We start from the raw sequence: 16996 nt of genomic DNA on the forward strand, positions 1-16996 counted from the left end.
TTGTATTTTTGTTATAATTTATTTATTAATATTTATTAGAGATTAAACTATTATTTACAATTATACTATTTATTGACTAATTTAATATATTTTTAGTATTTATTGTATTTTTGTAATTATTATATTTTTTATTATCAATATATATTTTCAATAATTGTGTATTTTTGCTATAAATTTTCAATAATTGTCGGAGATTAAATTATTGTTATTTATCAAAGATGAGACTATTAATTTAGTTGAAGTTACGAGTGTTCATGAGTTGGTTTGGTTTGGTCACAAGCAAGCCGATTTGACTATTTGTGAAAATCGACTCACTTAGGTTGTATCGATTTGGGTCGATTTTTTGGTTTGGTGAGTCGGTTAAAAGATTTAAACTTAAAAATTAAATTTATGATATAAAACATTTTAGACTAAGAAATGTGTGAAAATTTCCACTTTTCCATCTTAAAAATTACATTTAAAATATAAAATATTAATATATAATTATATATCAATGTTTAAGTCATTCGATTTTGGTCGGCTTACAAATGGCCAAAGCGAAACTGATCCAACTTGGTTGAGTTCGGAAATTTGTCAACTCGGGTCAATTTGATCAGGTTGACAGTTTGATGAATAAACCTAAATGAAATTAACTATTGTTACTTTTGTATTATAAAAAATTTATTAAAAGTAGTATATAAAATATGAATATATAATTATTAATTATTTAAAATGTTGAAAATATAAAACAATTATACACTGTTATATGTGATCAAATTCAAGTTCCCAATACACACTCGGGATCAAATTCAAGTTCAATTAGATAAAGAGACAAATTTGAATGCTTCCATTGATCTTAACAAATTGGATTCGATTGGAGAAGTTGATTTATTTAGTTAATGGGTCAAATTTAGATATGCCCCGTTCCGATATCCAATTCGTTAGTTATAAAAATGTATATATTATATTTTATATATTCTATATATTATTTATATTATTATATATAATATATTATTATATTATATAAATAACATAATATATTATTTATATTATATCATAATTTTTTCTAATTGAATCGGATTTGAATAGGATATATGATAAAACATATGAATTTGATTTCGAATCATGCTTTTGAAAATCCAATGGATTCTTATTGGAATCGGATCGATCTCTTATCAGATTGAATCGAATATGTAGACAAACAATAGAATTGCTTTTAAAAGCATAAATGGAATCGTAGGTTGGATTATGCGTTGGTGCTAATTATTCGCCTGCTATATCAAAAAAAAAAAAAAAATCTCAAACGATAATGCTTCTAATACAAGAAATGTTTCCAATTCACGGAAAGGGATGTGCTGCGGGGTGCTTGTGAGGCATGGGATTTGGAGAGTCCTTCGGAATTCATTAGGATAATCTTAAAGGCTAAAGAAGCTTATGCCAGAATTTTACCAACACATGATGGGAATTGAGATCTGCTACTCACACTTACGTTACAGTCACATCCCACCTTATATTAAGAACATCTTCCATGAATAATAATATAAAAGTATGGGTAGGAGTGTCAATATTATTCGAAAATTCAAATTTGAATTCGAAATTCGACATAATTGAATTGCATTTGGATAATTCGAATATTTAATAGGTCGAATTCGGATATTTTATTCATACTGAGTAGCTAATCAGATTTGAATTCGGATATGACCTAATTCGATTCAATAAATATCCAAATTTGATTGGTTATTTAATTCTTACATATAATATATAAAATTTTTCAATGTTTTATATAATTTATATATAACAATTAAATTGTATAAATAATTTATATATTTATATACTTTATATAAATAAAATATTTATTTTATATATTTATTAATTACCTAAAATAATTAATTAGTCGAATTTGAATATTAATTTACAATATCCATCGGATATTGAATCGAATTTTTTAATCGGATTCGAATTCGGATATTACTTGATCCGATTTGAATCCGATCTATTTACATCCAGAAGTACGAGAGCCCGACGTAGTGTAGTTAGAAAATGATGTGAGGTTGGTGTGAAGATCAGATCGGGACTCAGCCCCAACAAAGTCCCAACAGCTCATTGCAACCGTATATTGGGAGTCATGGTTTTAAAAAATGACCTAATAATGGAACTATTCTAGCCACTGATTTTTGGATTGACGGTTCAACCGTCTGATTCAAATGGATGACCTATTTTGACAACAAAAATTTAAAAATAAAAAAAATTAAAAATAAAAAACAGCTAAAACCATTGAACGGGGCCGATGGTTTGACCGCTCGGGTCAATGGGTCGTTGACCGATTCAACAATTTTTGGCCAAAGACCAGGTTTGTGGTAAAATGGAACTGGCTGCCTGAACGATTCCCAGGCCGAACTGTCCAACTATTCGAGTCAACAGTGTTTCAAAAACCATTTTGGAAACATTTCCTATGAATGACAAGATGTTCTCAATATGTAACTGCAGTGACTTGTTAGGAGCATTCCCTACCCCTTATGCCAGTGGCTTAGATATGCTACACACAAGTTGTTTCAAATCCCTATCCCATGAGTAATTACAGGGGGAAATCTCCGTAATCATTCAAGGTGATGTTTTGTGGGTATGGATGTAGAAATAATTTTGAATAGCAGATCCGGAGTGCACGATGTCCATGGTCCAAACCAAAATCATGAACAGTTATTAACAAAATCAACTTATTTTTACTTATGTAAACCAATGGAATAAAAAACACAATTCAAGAATATGTTTCAACCTCTTTTTGCTTATGTGATAATTTAATATTATAGAAAAATATGAAATCACCTGTTTCATTTTGGAAGTCTTCACTAATATGTACGTTTAATTTGTTTTACAAAACAAAAATATTCATACCCAGTAATCACCATGACAAGGAAATATTTCCAAATTGCAGCTGTAATTGCTTGTGGGTTGGGATGTGGGATCAACTTGTGCGTACTAGATCCCATCAGATCTCCAAAAATGCCATGTCAGCAAGGTGCCCAGTTGTCAGCCATTACACTATGTTCATAGTTTCAAACTGCTCTCATGACTTGTTCCAAATTACTGATTTGTAGCTCAGGTTGATTATTAGATTGGGCGGTTCGGTTTTGCCTCAAGGTAGGTTAGACCAGATCTGTGCCGGATTATATGTCCACCCTCCTATATATAAGAGCATAGACATTCTACCTGGTCAACTTGCTTGAATCAAAACGGAACCAGTCCGATACCCAGCGCATTGACTAGTTAACCGAAGCAGCCACTTATGCTGACTAAGAAAAATTGAAATTCTAGAAAATTCTTTAATTGAAAAAGGAAAAGAAAAATATAAATAAGGTAACCCATTTCCAAATGGGGCCCCAATTCCCACCTTCTCTCCCTCCTTCCCAGACTCTCGTCCCCTCTCTTTCCAATCAAATTGGGATTGCAAATTGTAATTGGACATTGAATAGTATAAATAAATTAAACTAATTGGACATTGAACTGAAATTGGCTTTAATATTATATATCATCAACAACAAAATGAATGGAAAATTATATAAAATATGAACCTATGGCAATTTAATAAAAATATAAAATTCAAATAAATCTTTACCAAGAGATACAACATAATTTTCAAACTTTTTAAGAATATATGAGTAACATTTAAATCCAATCGAATCGGATTATACCGGATAGGATTGGGGTGGATCCGCAGTTGATCCCATTATAAAGGGAAAATCTATGATGTGGAAAAGATTCCATATCATATCGGATGAGATGGACCAATCAGCTTTCGAGTTTTTGTTTCGGTGAATACGGATTATGGCAAGTAACCGGTTTGAAAAACAAAAATTAAAATCACATTTTATTCTTAAAACAAGAATTAATAAAGACGTTAACTTGTGGAAAACTACTGACCATCATTCTCCCTGATATCTTCAGCTCACCACCCCTGTTGAATCATTTCTGACGATAATGGTTTCTCTTCGGTGTCACCTCGTCACCCTTGTGCTTCTTCAAGTGATCCTATTGCTCTTTCACCCTTGTATTGATTAGTTTTATTTCTCTGCCAATTTATATATGTTCATCATTCTTTCATTCTTGCATGATTTGGGTCTTCATTGTAAGTCCGAGTTGGCCGATTAATGGGATTTTTCTGATAGAATAACATTCGTTTGGTCGGGAGGAAGATCCCGATGCCTGATTCTCCTAAAACGTCATTAGGTGACGATCTGAACACATTGTGTCTGAAAAAGGGCCTGGATAGGGGAGAAAAATGCATGTTGCAAATATCCATTTGACTGGGTATCATGTTCTGCAGTGTTACTGATTCTCTCTCTCTCTCTGGTACTTCAATGATTCAAAGAACTAGTTTTGAGATTTTTTTGCGTTTTTCTTGCTAGGCTCTTGTAAATTTGATCTGTTTAGAAAGAGTTATGGTTATTTTAGTTGTAGGGTGCAAGTCTGTGATGAGATTACAAAACTTTTATTTTCTGCAGTTGCTTTTAATTTGTTTAGCTGCAGAGGAATTAGTAGGGTGTTGTTAGAATTGTTTTAAGTGTTACAGTCCTTATTTGAGAATCCTATGGATTACCTACAGGTTTGCCTTAATTTTTCACTAATTAGAAAATTTGGTTCAGTTTCCTAGTTGAGTTTGGTATCATTACCTTCATTGGATCGTTTTCTCTTTGTTAAATAGGTTATATCTGGCGTAGGACCCATAGAATGGTGGATATCATTAGTCTGAATGTGCATATCAGCATATGCTAGTTTGCAGCTCTGAGATGCCATGCTATTATACAAATACCTCGTGTTTACTTTAAAATGTAGATTCAAGATTGAGGCTAATGAGTAACTGTGTAATTGATATTGCTATAGTTTTCCAACACCACCATTTCTCCATGGAAGTTGATTATGTCTTTTCTGATCCTCCCCATCTTATTATAATCCACCTCTGAAGGTTGATCTCCATTTGGTCCATATGCTGTAATCACCTTCTGGATTCTGTTTTAGCTTCTATATCAGCATTTCCGACCAATTATTAGTTCAACTGTCTTACTGTATGGTGATCTCCAAGGAGAATAAGAGACTTTCAAATAAGCATTTGGCACTACTAGTTGTAAAAACCTCTGCATTTGTATTCTGAGTGCAAATAGTAACGGTAGTTGAGAGTTTCACCACATGAAGGATCACAAGTAAAAGTACCAACCAAATAAGCTTCATGTCAAAATGCCTGAAATGGTAATGGTACCAAACACAACCTATGAAAGGCAATTTAAGAAGGTAATTCCATATGTGATCCTCAAAACCCCAAGTTAGATGAGAATGGTGTTTCAAGGATTGGTTCAATCTTTAGATCTTGATTTGCTTGCGTTATTTACATGTATGGGAGCATTTGCATGGTTGTCATTGCCATGAGCCAATCTGTTGATGATATTGATATATTGCCTTGTAAATGGGATTCATACTTTGTTTCTTATCTGTTTAAACATTAATTCCTGTTGGTAGTACTTACAACAAGAGGGTTATTTCCTGACTCTCTGTCATAGGGTATGTGTATTTTGCTTCTGCCAGTAGTCGTTTGTGAATTGTAAGTAGGCTTCTTATGTGGGGCAGTTGTGCTTTAGCCTTTAGGTCATGGACTTTTTTCATTGTTATGGTTTGAGTTTGTGAAGGGGATATAGAATTCATATAGTATGTATGGTGCAATATCTGCATGGTGTTGGCTTCTGCTGCAAAACAAGTAAATGTACTTGGGTATTTGGGTATTAGGGAGTGCGTTGTCTCTTTGAAAGGGATACATCATGTCGAGAATGTCTCTTCGCCCACAATATTTCACTCGAGAAGTAATTGTTGGTAATGATGTAACCGTTTTCAGTCACGTATCATTTTTTCGTGATGTGTCAATTTTTTGGCTAAGTACCTCGTCATCTCGTATGCTCTCATATGGTCGGTGACTCAGAGGCTGAAGTGGAGCTCCTTGGTGGCGAGTTGCTTGGTGGCAAGCTACCTAGTGGCGAACTGCATGGTGCCGAGTTGCCTGCTGGCGAGCTGCCTGGTGGTGTGCTACCTAGTGGAGAACTGCCTGGTGCCGAGCTGCCTTGATGAGCTGCTTGGAGGCGAGCTACCTTGATGAGTTGCTTGGTGGTGAGCAAATGTCAGAGGACCCAGGGTGGCTAACCCGGCGAGGTCACTCCGATGGCTAAGTTAGCACTTAGTAAAGAGAGCTTGAAGAATGATATTAGAGAATGAGAGAGCTAGGGGTTACCACCTCTTCCTTTAGCCTCTTTTCACATATCTTTGCCCTTGGGGGGTAAGGTCTTTATATACTGGAGTCCTCGTGAGTTAGGTGGAGCAATTATTGGATCCCAACTGTGATGGGACTGGCTTGTGTGTTAGGTGGATGAAATGCCATCAAACGGTAAAACTGTCCATTCTCGTCAAAATCGGGGAGTGGGTGAGCTAATATAGCCATTACAAGTCACAATCTCGTAAAATGCGAGGTACGGTGCTCAGCTCCTCGAGGTTGTCAGGTTGGCACTTGTGTCAGGCCGCCAGGTCGGTGCTTGGGCTAGGCCGCCAGCTCGTACCAGGGCCAGGTCACGCAAGGGTTAGGCTGCCAGCTCGTTCCAAGGCCAGGCTGCCAGCTCGTGTCAAGGCCAGGCTGCCAGCTCGTGCCTATGCCAGGCCGCCAGGTCGGGCCAGGGCCAGGCCACCAGGTCGCGCCTGTGCCAGGCTACGCTTGTGGGACACTATCATCTTAGCAAAGGCAAGTTGTTCCCAAAGTGGTCCCGGGTGTCACCTAGTTGTTCTGAGTTGCTAGGCTACAAGATGGTCGGCTACCTGTGGCAAGTTGCCTGTAGCGAGCTACCTGTGGCGAGCTCGAACTGTCTATCTGTCAAGGGGCTGCACTTAGTTGGCATGAGGTGCCAGGTGTCACAATGTCATTGGAGGGCCAAATCCGCTCTCATCAGATAGCTAAATGAGCACCATGTCTCTAATTTTTCTGGCTGGATTTGTTCAGAAACCGGTAAGCCTGCTATGAAAATGATCTCAGGTTTCAATTTTTGGGGATTTAGTACACTGTTAGTGTGAAGGGTGTGGTAAACGTAGCAGACATGGCCTACTAATATGGCAAAAATACTTGTTCTTGGTGAGTTGGTGTGGAGTAGGATACCCTAGAACACTGCTGCAATTTGTCTTGGCCCAAAATAGTTGCTGTCTTCCTACCCCATATTTAGCAAGAATATCAGCCAAATTATTGACAGTCTTGATCCATTGAAATTTCATTTCCATATCCTTAGTCAACCACCTAAATTTTTTATCTCATTACTATAACTCCTCATTTAAGCTTCCCTCCTTTGTAGCCATCCCAATATCGACTTCGAATTACCTTTCACAATCAACCTTTTAATATTCAGACTTCTTGCTTTTTTGTTTTCCCTCCAGAGTGGCCAAGACTTGGTTGTGGAATCCCAGGGCTTTAATGTCTGTTTATTTTTTCGATATATGCGGACCCCAGTGGCTGGTGGTTTATTTCCCAAGAGAGAAAATAATATTTATGAATACCAAGCTTCTAGCTTTAAAGCTTTCAAAGCTTAGAATAGAGGATTCGTTTTAACACCAGATTTAGTTCCTAAAAGCCTGGGGGGGGGGTTATTGTTGGATAGTGAGCTGGATTGTTAAATAAGGAAGTTAAAGGATGATTGGTTGAGCTTTCAATTATATTTGCTTTTATGATACTTAAGAATCAATCAAACCAACCAAATCGTTTGCATTGGAGATCTAGAGAGAGAAGAGAGGACTGCATGCAGTTATATTAATCAAGGAATATTATTGTTTTGAAAAAGCAATAGTTCCTTATTAGAATTGGATTATTGTTTGAGTTTAATAGCTTTTGGTCCAATTCATTGTATTCTACCATATGCCACAGTCATAATAAAAGACAAGTGAATAATCATAATCACATTATTCTTTAAAATTTATTTTCCAAAAATTCTGGTTAACCTATTTAGTACGTTTCTAAATGTGTTAACTGATATGTTTTCTTGTTTGCTATTATTGTTAGGTTCCTGACCGATTGGATGCACCACGTGAAGCATCATAACATGAGCTAGCATCCTTGTATAGGTAATGCATTTTAAGCCTTCCATCTTCTTGTGATATTCTCTGAAAAGGTTATGTCATTGTTCTTTTTAAAGGATTTGGTTTTATAAACAGTAAATTTCTCCCTTCTGTGCCATATTTGTTTTGCAGGTGATCATGGATTTGTCATTTGTTTATGCCGTATGGTAGAAAGATGAAGATGGAACTCTTCTTACCTTCCCTTGTTTTTTTTTTTTTTTTTTTTCCTATTTTACTTTATTCCTTAATATATATCCGTAGGAATCAAGAAGCCACACAAATTTTTGACAATAAATGCAAATACCTAGCTTTCTATAATTAGCCAGAGCGAGATATTTTTGTAGTAAACTTCTAGACTGTAACAAGTGGTTGTTTGATTTCAGAAAATATGGAATCGACTGCCACCTGTTTGATTGCAGAAAATATGGAATCGATTGTTAGGAAGGTGTTTAGTGATTGCAGAAAATATGGAATTGACTGTTAGGGAGATGTTTAGTGATTGCAGAAAATATGAATCAACTGTTAGGGAGATGTTTAGTGAGGTTATTTACTAAAATATGGAATCAATTGTAGAAAATATGAAGAAGAAGAAGAAAATACTTGTGATTGAGAGCGAAGGAGATGAATAACCTCTTGCTGCTGATTGAATGCATTGTGATCTATGGATTTACGATTTCCAGAGGGAGAAGTTTGAACAGAGTAGGGAACCGGAAGATTCGGTTAATGGATAGGTTAAACAATGTTTTAAATTTTAATTAATATATGAAATAATAATTACCTGTTACTTAAATAAATCCGATAACTGCTGTATACGTGGCAGTAATAGAAGTTTTAGATATGATATGGTTTTCTATATTATAGTCGGACCCCATTATAAATCGAACTCGGATCACTCTCGATGGGAACGAATTCGAATTCGGACAATCGGGTGGCATTGCTCAATTTGTATCCATAATTTCGCACAGGATGGTCAACCGTCTACAGAAAAAACCTCGTGTAGTGTAGGAAGGTGTGGGACCTACTGGATGATATGTTCTGAACTTAACCGCCAATTTGGAAGGCTCGGTGGATTTCACTGTTCACAGAGCGGATAACTACCATTTCTCAGGAGCAAACCAATGGTGGCCGTTTATCAGTTACAAAATATCAGCCACTCTCCTTAGTCCTCACCTCACTTTGCTACACGAAGATCCTTTCGACTTGTAACCTTCAAAGAAGTGCTCTGCAGCGCAGAAATGGTGCTCAGCTCAGTGATCTCGATTTACTACAACAATGGCGCTTCGGCTCCATTCCCCATAACCACCATGGCTCTTTCTTCCTTCAATTATCACCCCTCCTCTTTGACTTCCTTGTCATATTCTCTCTCCATTCCTTCACCGTATTCGCTCCATCTGTCATCGTTACGATGCTCTTCAAGAACTCAACCAAGGACAAACCCTAAACCAAAGGTTTGCATATTGGTTTTGCAGATTTTCGGTTTGTATTATATTTCTCCTTAGCTTCTTTTTTTGGGCAGGGATTTAGGGTGAATTGTTTGGCTGGCGAACCATTGAAGGTGATGATATCAGGGGCCCCAGCTTCGGGGAAAGGAACTCAGTGTGAGTTGATCGTCCAGAAGGTGATTTCTTTATTTTCCTAGTTTTGATTGATCCGTTGGTCTGCTTAGCTTAGAAGGGTAGAATGCAAAAAGAATCAAAATAAGGTGAGGAAGAAAAGGTGACACAACTTGCATAATGTACAGGATGGGACGCAGTCATTGAGAGATAAAATATAGATTGAACAGTAGAACTTCTTCATTAAGGAAACTACATGCAATAGGTAGTTGTTCCTAGATACTGTTGGAGAAGGAAATGTTTCTTTGGGAATTGCAGTTATAACGACCAGAGATTTTTGCATCTCTAAAATCACACAAATCTAGCAATCATTTGTTATAAAACAGAGATGAGTTATAGAACTGGACCCAGCAATGATACATGAGGCACACTGGGGTAATGCTCCTTTCCTTATTTTTGGTTCCAGCTCAATATGAATACCCAGAGAACAGAAAACACTATCACCTTGAAGAGAAAAATTCTGGTACAAGTTAGTCATATCTACGTGTCACTATGTCTGGTCTTTCTCTCAACAAGCTAGGATTTTTTTCCAAACAAAAAGAATCCAGCCTTATAAGAGGGAATATGATGCATGATAGACCTGCAAAATAAGAAAAAGATAAGAGAATAACATAGGAATCATCACTTAGAGGAACTATTAGGAATCGACATATAATAGCTTCTTGAAGGAATTAGAATCATCAAGAAAATCTGTCATTAACACCAAACAAAACAAAGCCTAAGGAAATCATCAAGGAAATCTGTCAAGGAAATCATCACTTAGAGGAGCTAATGACTTCTAATCACTTTCCAATTCATGCTCATACCTATGTTGGAATGAGTCAAAGATTGCCTAGAACTGTTAAAAACCTTTAGGAAATTGATTTATTTGACCCATTAAAAGTTAAACATGAATTTCCTGTAGGCAGACGACTTCTAAAACAAACACCTAGAAAAATAAATCCTAACTCTAACTTAAAATTTAAAGCAACCAAGTAATAGAAGCCTTGTCACAAATCCATTTCTATTTTTGATAAACGGTGGTTTATTTTAATGGGAAATAAAAGACTAACGGAGTGGTTATTTCAGATACAAGACAGCCAAAACATAACTATTTCATTTTATGTCCAAAATTGCATGATCTTGGGCTTGCTGGATGGATAATCAAATGAGTTTTCCAGTGACATCAAAATCAAGCTAACTGTGTGAGTTTCAATATTCCAAATTGTGGCTGCAAGTAGAATGGTGAACTTGAGATGCTGTCTCTAGTTTTGATTTGAAGTTCAAGTAATTCACCTCCAACTTTGAGTTTTTGATCTTTTTTAGCCCGTGTCAGAATGAAGTGATGCAGATTTGTGATTTTTTTGCGACATGCTTATGTTTTTTTTTTGAAAAAATAAAACTCCTCTCCTTTCTCTAAAGAAAGAAAAGAACTTATTGTCCTTGGTTGTTAGATTCCATCATCTTCATCCTTTTGGTTGGTCAGACTCAGATAAAAAGTTGGGATCAGGTAGTGAGGATCTACCCATTTATCATTTTCTCCTTCTATCTCTTTTCTCTCTTTCTTTGCAAATTTTCTTTTCTCTGAGAAGATCTTTCTGGAAGCTTTTTCAATCCTTGTACAAGGTGAAATACTTCTATTTCAGGATTGTCTTGTATCACAGAGTCCCTAGACCATGTGCCTTCTAGAGAAAGTTTCCACTCTCTATCTTATTCCCCATAAAAACTCTGAACAAAATGACTTTAAGGACACCCATCCATGCCCTTTTTGTCCTAATGTCAATTGAGTTTATGTCCAATGCAAACATAGATTCATCTTTCATGAAATTAATCCTTTTTTAGTAAAATGGTTTCACCTGAAATTTCATTCTCAGGAAATGCATCGTGCTGTTGGGTATAGCTGTTTATGCATTAAGCTTTCCACATTGTCCCATGTGATTTTTGTTAGACTGGACCAAATTCTTTCGTCTGTCTGTTTGTGTGTATGTGTGCATATTTTTTCTGTAGTTTTATAATAATTTTCCAATAATTAATTTAGTGTTTTTAACATGATTATGTTCATTTTAATTTCATTTGTAATTTATTTTCAATTTTCATGTTTCTTTCATTATTCAGTACCTTAATAGAGAATTTTATTTTCCTTGTTCCATTAACTTTCATTATTCAGTACCTTTTTAACATGATTAATCTTCCTTGGTTCTTCAGTATGGATTGGTGCACATATCAACTGGAGATCTTCTAAGAGCTGAAGTATCATCAGGGACAGAGATTGGAAATAAAGCAAAAGAATATATGGAGACTGGCTGTCTAGTTCCAGATGAGATTGTCATTGCTGTATTATATTACTTCCAAGACCTTGTGTTGTGCTTTTTTTTCCTTTCCAGAAAATCACTAAACCAATAATTCTTCGTAGATGGTGAAATCACGATTATCACAACAAGATGCAAAGGAGAAAGGATGGCTCCTTGATGGATACCCACGAAGCTCAGCCCAAGCACAAAGTTTGGAACAAATGAAGATTAGACCAGACGTATACATTGTCTTGGACGTATGTAATTATTCTCCCATCTTTGTTGGTTAATTGTTGTACATGAATTAAACCCACCCAAATGAACTGTACTGAAATTTATAAAAATTACATCACATGTGTATAAGGAGCTGTTTGATAACAGCTGAAGTTGCTGAACTTAAAGACTTATTGCTTTGTCTTTTAGTTTGTTAAAATAATTAAATAATAAAAATTTCAAGGGTATAGTGATCTACCCAACTTCAGTTTCAACCATTAAAGAGTTCACAATCTCCTTAAGAACATATTCACTAAAAGACAAAGCAATAAGTTTTTCAGTTCAGCATCTTCAGCTGTTATCAAACGACCCCTAAAGTTTACGTGATTTCTTGCTTCCTTTGAAATTGTTATTTCTAATTCTATTATGTGAACAGGTTTCAAGTTTTGCAAGCTATTGTTTGATCATCTTAAATGTTAGATATCCATTTAGAACTGGAACCCCAGTGTTACCAGGATGGCTTGAAATTAAAGGGTCTAGTTGTGCTGACATTTAGAATCCATGCTGCAAGTTAGCACTTGGCATGAAACTTACTTTAGCATAATGATGATGCTCAAATCTGAAGTTAGGAAGAAACCTGGCACTTTGTACTCATAAACAGTATATCACAGGAAAGGACACAACCCATAATGAGTCTGCACTCCGAGTCCTTTTTTACTATTTTAAATTATTTATATAATTAAATGTTAAGGGCCATTATTCAGTGTAATGGTAAAATCTCTAGCTGTCAGTGTGAGAATGCAGGTTTTAGTCTGACAGCATCCACTTTGTGCAAAAAAAAAAAAAAATGCTAAAGGTTAGGACTGTATCCAGTGTACCCCTCCCAAGACCCTAGATAGCTGGGACTAACTTTTTTATGATTAAACAAAATTTATTTCCATATCTCCTATGCTATATATGTGGAGGTTCATGTATCTGGACACCTGAATACTTGGTGTCCTTGCTATGTACCATAGTAACTACATCAGAACCAAACCATTGGAAAGCCTTGAAACCTGAATTAGGGGATTTCATATTTAAAACTAATATTACTAATAAAAATGTTATCTAATTAGTTCTTTCTGTATATACTATTGTTCTGTTAGAGAGGTTGTCCAGAGGAGAAGAAGGAAGAGAGAGAGAGAGAGTCGAGAGACAAAAGTTTGAAGTCTCAGAAAGCTGCTGGCAGTGCCAGCTTTTTTGTTATTTGTACTAGGGCGACACAACTTAAAATAAAACAGGTTGAAAGTACTAAAGTACCCCTGCGGTACTAAACATACAAAATAACAACATTTCAACACTCCCCCTCAAGTTGGGACATAGATATCAATCATGCCCAAATTGTCACACAAAATCATAATGTCGCAAGTGATGTAACCCCTTTGTGAAGATGTCTGCAAGTTGGTCTTTAGAACTGACATAGGGAGTACACACTTCCCCTGTGACAACATTTTCTCTGATGAAATGTTTGTCAACTTTGATATGTTTAGTTTTATCATGCAGCACAGGATTAACAGTGATGTTTATGGCTGCTTTGTTATCATAGTAAAGCGTCATAGGTCCATCAACTGGAAAGCCCAACTCAACAAATTCTTTAACCACATAATTTTTGCCACTCCATGAGACATTGCCCGATATTCAGCTTCAGCACTAGACTTAGCTACCACATTATGCTTTTTGCTTCTCTAGGTAACTAGGTTCCCTCCTATAAAGGTACAATAGCCACTTATTGACTTCCAGTCATTCAATGATCCTACCCAATCAGTATTGGTGTACACTTCAACTTTCAAATGCTCATGCTTTTGAAACAACAAGCTTGCACCTGGGAACTTCTTAAGATATCTGAGAACTCTTTCTGCTGCTTCAATGTGGGTAGTCTTAGGGGCATGCTTGAACTGGCTAAGAACTCCCACTGCATAAGCAATGTCTGGTCGAGTCATAGAAAGATATAGCAGTCTTCCTACAAGTCTCTGAAATTGTTTCACATCCTCGATGGGTTCACCTTGATAGTCTCCTAACTTGTTGTTAGGATCAATAGGGGAATCAACGAGCTTCACTTCCAATTTTCCTGTATCTTGGAGTAGATCTAGGACATACTTTCTTTGGGAAATGAAGATACCCTTTTTTGAGCAGGCCACTTCAATCCCAAGGACGTACCTTAGAGGACCTAGATCCTTCACTTCAAACTGGGAAGCAAGGAAACTCTTCAACTTTTGAATTTCATCATTCCAATCACCAGTGATAACTATATCATCAACATATACTATCAGTGCTGCAATCCTTTCTTCTCTTTTCACAAACAGTGTGTGATCAGATTGACACTGCTTGTACCTCTTTGCTGAATTGCTACATGGAATCTATTGAACCAGGCTCTCGATGATTATTTCAGGCTATATAATGATTTTTTTTTTAACTTGCACACTTTCTGTTCCTTACCTTGAGCTCGGAAACCAGGGGGTTGCACCATGTATACTTCCTCTTCAAGGTCACCATTTAAGAATGCGTTCTTGATATCAAGTTGATGAAGTTCCCAGTCAAGATTAGCAGCTAAGGAGAAAAGAACTCTAATGGAGTTAATCTTAGCAACGGGTGCAAAAGTTTCTCCGTAATCCACTCCATACACTTGTGTAAACCCTTTTGCTACTAGATGAGCTTTATACCGCTCCACTGTGCCATCAATCCTATGTTTTACTGTGAAAACCCATTTACACCCAACTGGTTCCTTCCCCTTAGGAAGATCTACAAGTTCCCATGTACCATTCTTATGTAAAGCATTAATCTCTTCCTTCATAGCATCTGTCCGTTCAGGTATCAAAAGAGCTTCTACCACATTCTTAGGAATGAGAACATTGTTAATGGAAGAGAGAAAGGCTCGAAAGGAAGGTGAAATGTTCTCATAGGAAACAAAGTGGGACATGGGGTGTTTAGTGGTGCAAGACCTAACACCTTTCCGATGAGCAATAGGAAGGTTAAGGTCATCAACAATAGAGGTATCAATGGCAATAGGGTCAGGAACATCAATGGGAACCAAGGTACTTGGTTGGGAAGGATCCAGCCCCAGAGAGTTTGATGGTATTGGTGGTACAACTTCTGGATGCTCCACAACTCTTGAACTTGGCTGGCCTTTGTGACGTCGAAAGAAAACACGAAAGGGAGGAGGATCAGGAATAGGGGGCAGCTAAACTAGTTTCTCCTCATTTCTACACTCCCCTTGAGGAGAAACAGGGAAGAAAGGCTCACTCTCAAAGAAAGAGACATCCATAGAAACAAAATATCTCCGGGAGACGGGATCAAAGCATCGGTACCCCTTTTGAGCGAGGAAGTACCCTAAGAAGATGCAAGGAATAGCTCGGGGATCCAATTTTCCACGGGTGGGAGCCAGATTTTGAACAAAGCAATGACAACCAAACACACGAGGAGGAATAGAAAGAAGAGGAGACTTGGGAAAAAGAAGCTAATGTGGGGCTTTGCACTCTAACCAGCGAGAGGGCATACGGTTAATGAGATAGGTAGCACAAAGGACTGCCTCAAGCCAAAAACGTTTTGGGACATTCATATGGATGAGTAAACCCTTAGCCACTTCAAGAAGGTGTCAGTTCTTTCTTTCTGTTAGTTCGGCTGTCTTAGTTTGTATGTTTACTTTTTGTTGGGTCTTAAGTCATTAGTTAGTGGGCCTTGTTACTGGGCCTAATCTTACTTAATGTTTATTTCGACTAGGTGTCCCATCACTAATCAGGGGCAGTCTTGTCCATTCATGTAACATTATGTAATGCCTTTATATATAATAGATTAGGGCTGGCCGAGGTGATTACTGCCGCCCATTTCATTTCTGTTCCTCTTCTTCTTCCTCTTCTACTCTCATTCGACAGCCCTATTTCAGCAAACATGGTATCAGAGCACTGATCTTACGACTGGTTACAGCAGCTGCATCTTCTTCTACTCGCAGGTAACTTTCCCATTCTTCTTGTTGGTTGCTGCAAAGAAACCCTAGAGTTGGTCGTAGAATACAGCTAGACCTACATCTAGGGTTTCCCTTGGTTGTAGGGCCCAAGGGGAGTTAGACCCAGAGGCTGATGCCCTAATAGACACAGCACAACAGACTGTAGCCATTCGACTAAGATAGATCTGTGTAGAACAGATCTAGGCGGAAGGACTGATTTCAGCAGTCCTAGAACTGTTTGTGGGTGAAGTTATAACCTGCGGCAGCAGTGTTTAGCACACAGTAGAAGCCAACACAGCAAGTTGCAGTGTAGTACTCGGTGACAGCAGTAATTTGGGCACAGTGTGCAGTGTTTCAGCTCTGTGTCTGGTTCTCAGGACTGAGTTTACAGTGCAGCAAGTTCCGTAAGTGTGAAACAGTTCTCTATACATTGGAGGTACAGTCTTGACACTTACAAGTAAGTGAAGATGTCTTCGATATCCGGGGAAGTGTCTTCTAGAGATGTTAGGGCTTATGGGAGGTCTCCTAATCTGGAGAATCCAAATCTGTATAGCCTACAGATCACAAGTGTGTTGTTGGATGAGTACAACTTTAGGGAATGGTCTGTCTCAGCCATGCTTTTCATCACATCCCGTGAACTCACTGGTTACTTAGACGGGCAGAAGAAGGAACCAGAAGTGGGAAGTGCTGAATATGGAACTTGGCACAAAGAGAATGCTACAGTTATGTCCTGGCTACTTGCCTCAATGACTCCAAGAGTAGCCAGGACTGTTCAACATTTTTCCACGGCTGCCAAGATTTGGGAAAAGGTTTCTAAA

General features: G+C 37.2%; 1 protein-coding gene across 2 annotated transcripts in view; it reads left to right on the plus strand.

The window, feature by feature from the left end:
- Window positions 1-9170: 9170 nt before the first annotated feature.
- LOC148843159 (adenylate kinase family protein) overlaps window positions 9171-16996 on the plus strand; it is a 39645-nt gene continuing 31819 nt past the window's right edge. For both annotated transcript variants that reach the window (XR_016102836.1, XM_088956615.1), the window contains exons 1-4: window positions 9171-9551; window positions 9620-9721; window positions 11901-12029; window positions 12109-12243. Coding sequence is in view for 1 of the 2 variants with exons in the window: in XM_088956615.1 (XP_088812741.1) it covers window positions 9339-9551; window positions 9620-9721; window positions 11901-12029; window positions 12109-12243 (579 nt within the window). In the remaining variant the exon portion in view is untranslated. The remainder of the gene's footprint in view (window positions 9552-9619; window positions 9722-11900; window positions 12030-12108; window positions 12244-16996) is intronic.

Source organism: Nelumbo lutea, chromosome 8, assembly GCF_056320005.1.
Source record: "Nelumbo lutea isolate HS-2025 chromosome 8, American lotus-T2T, whole genome shotgun sequence".
NCBI classification, from domain to species: Eukaryota; Viridiplantae; Streptophyta; class Magnoliopsida; order Proteales; family Nelumbonaceae; genus Nelumbo; species Nelumbo lutea.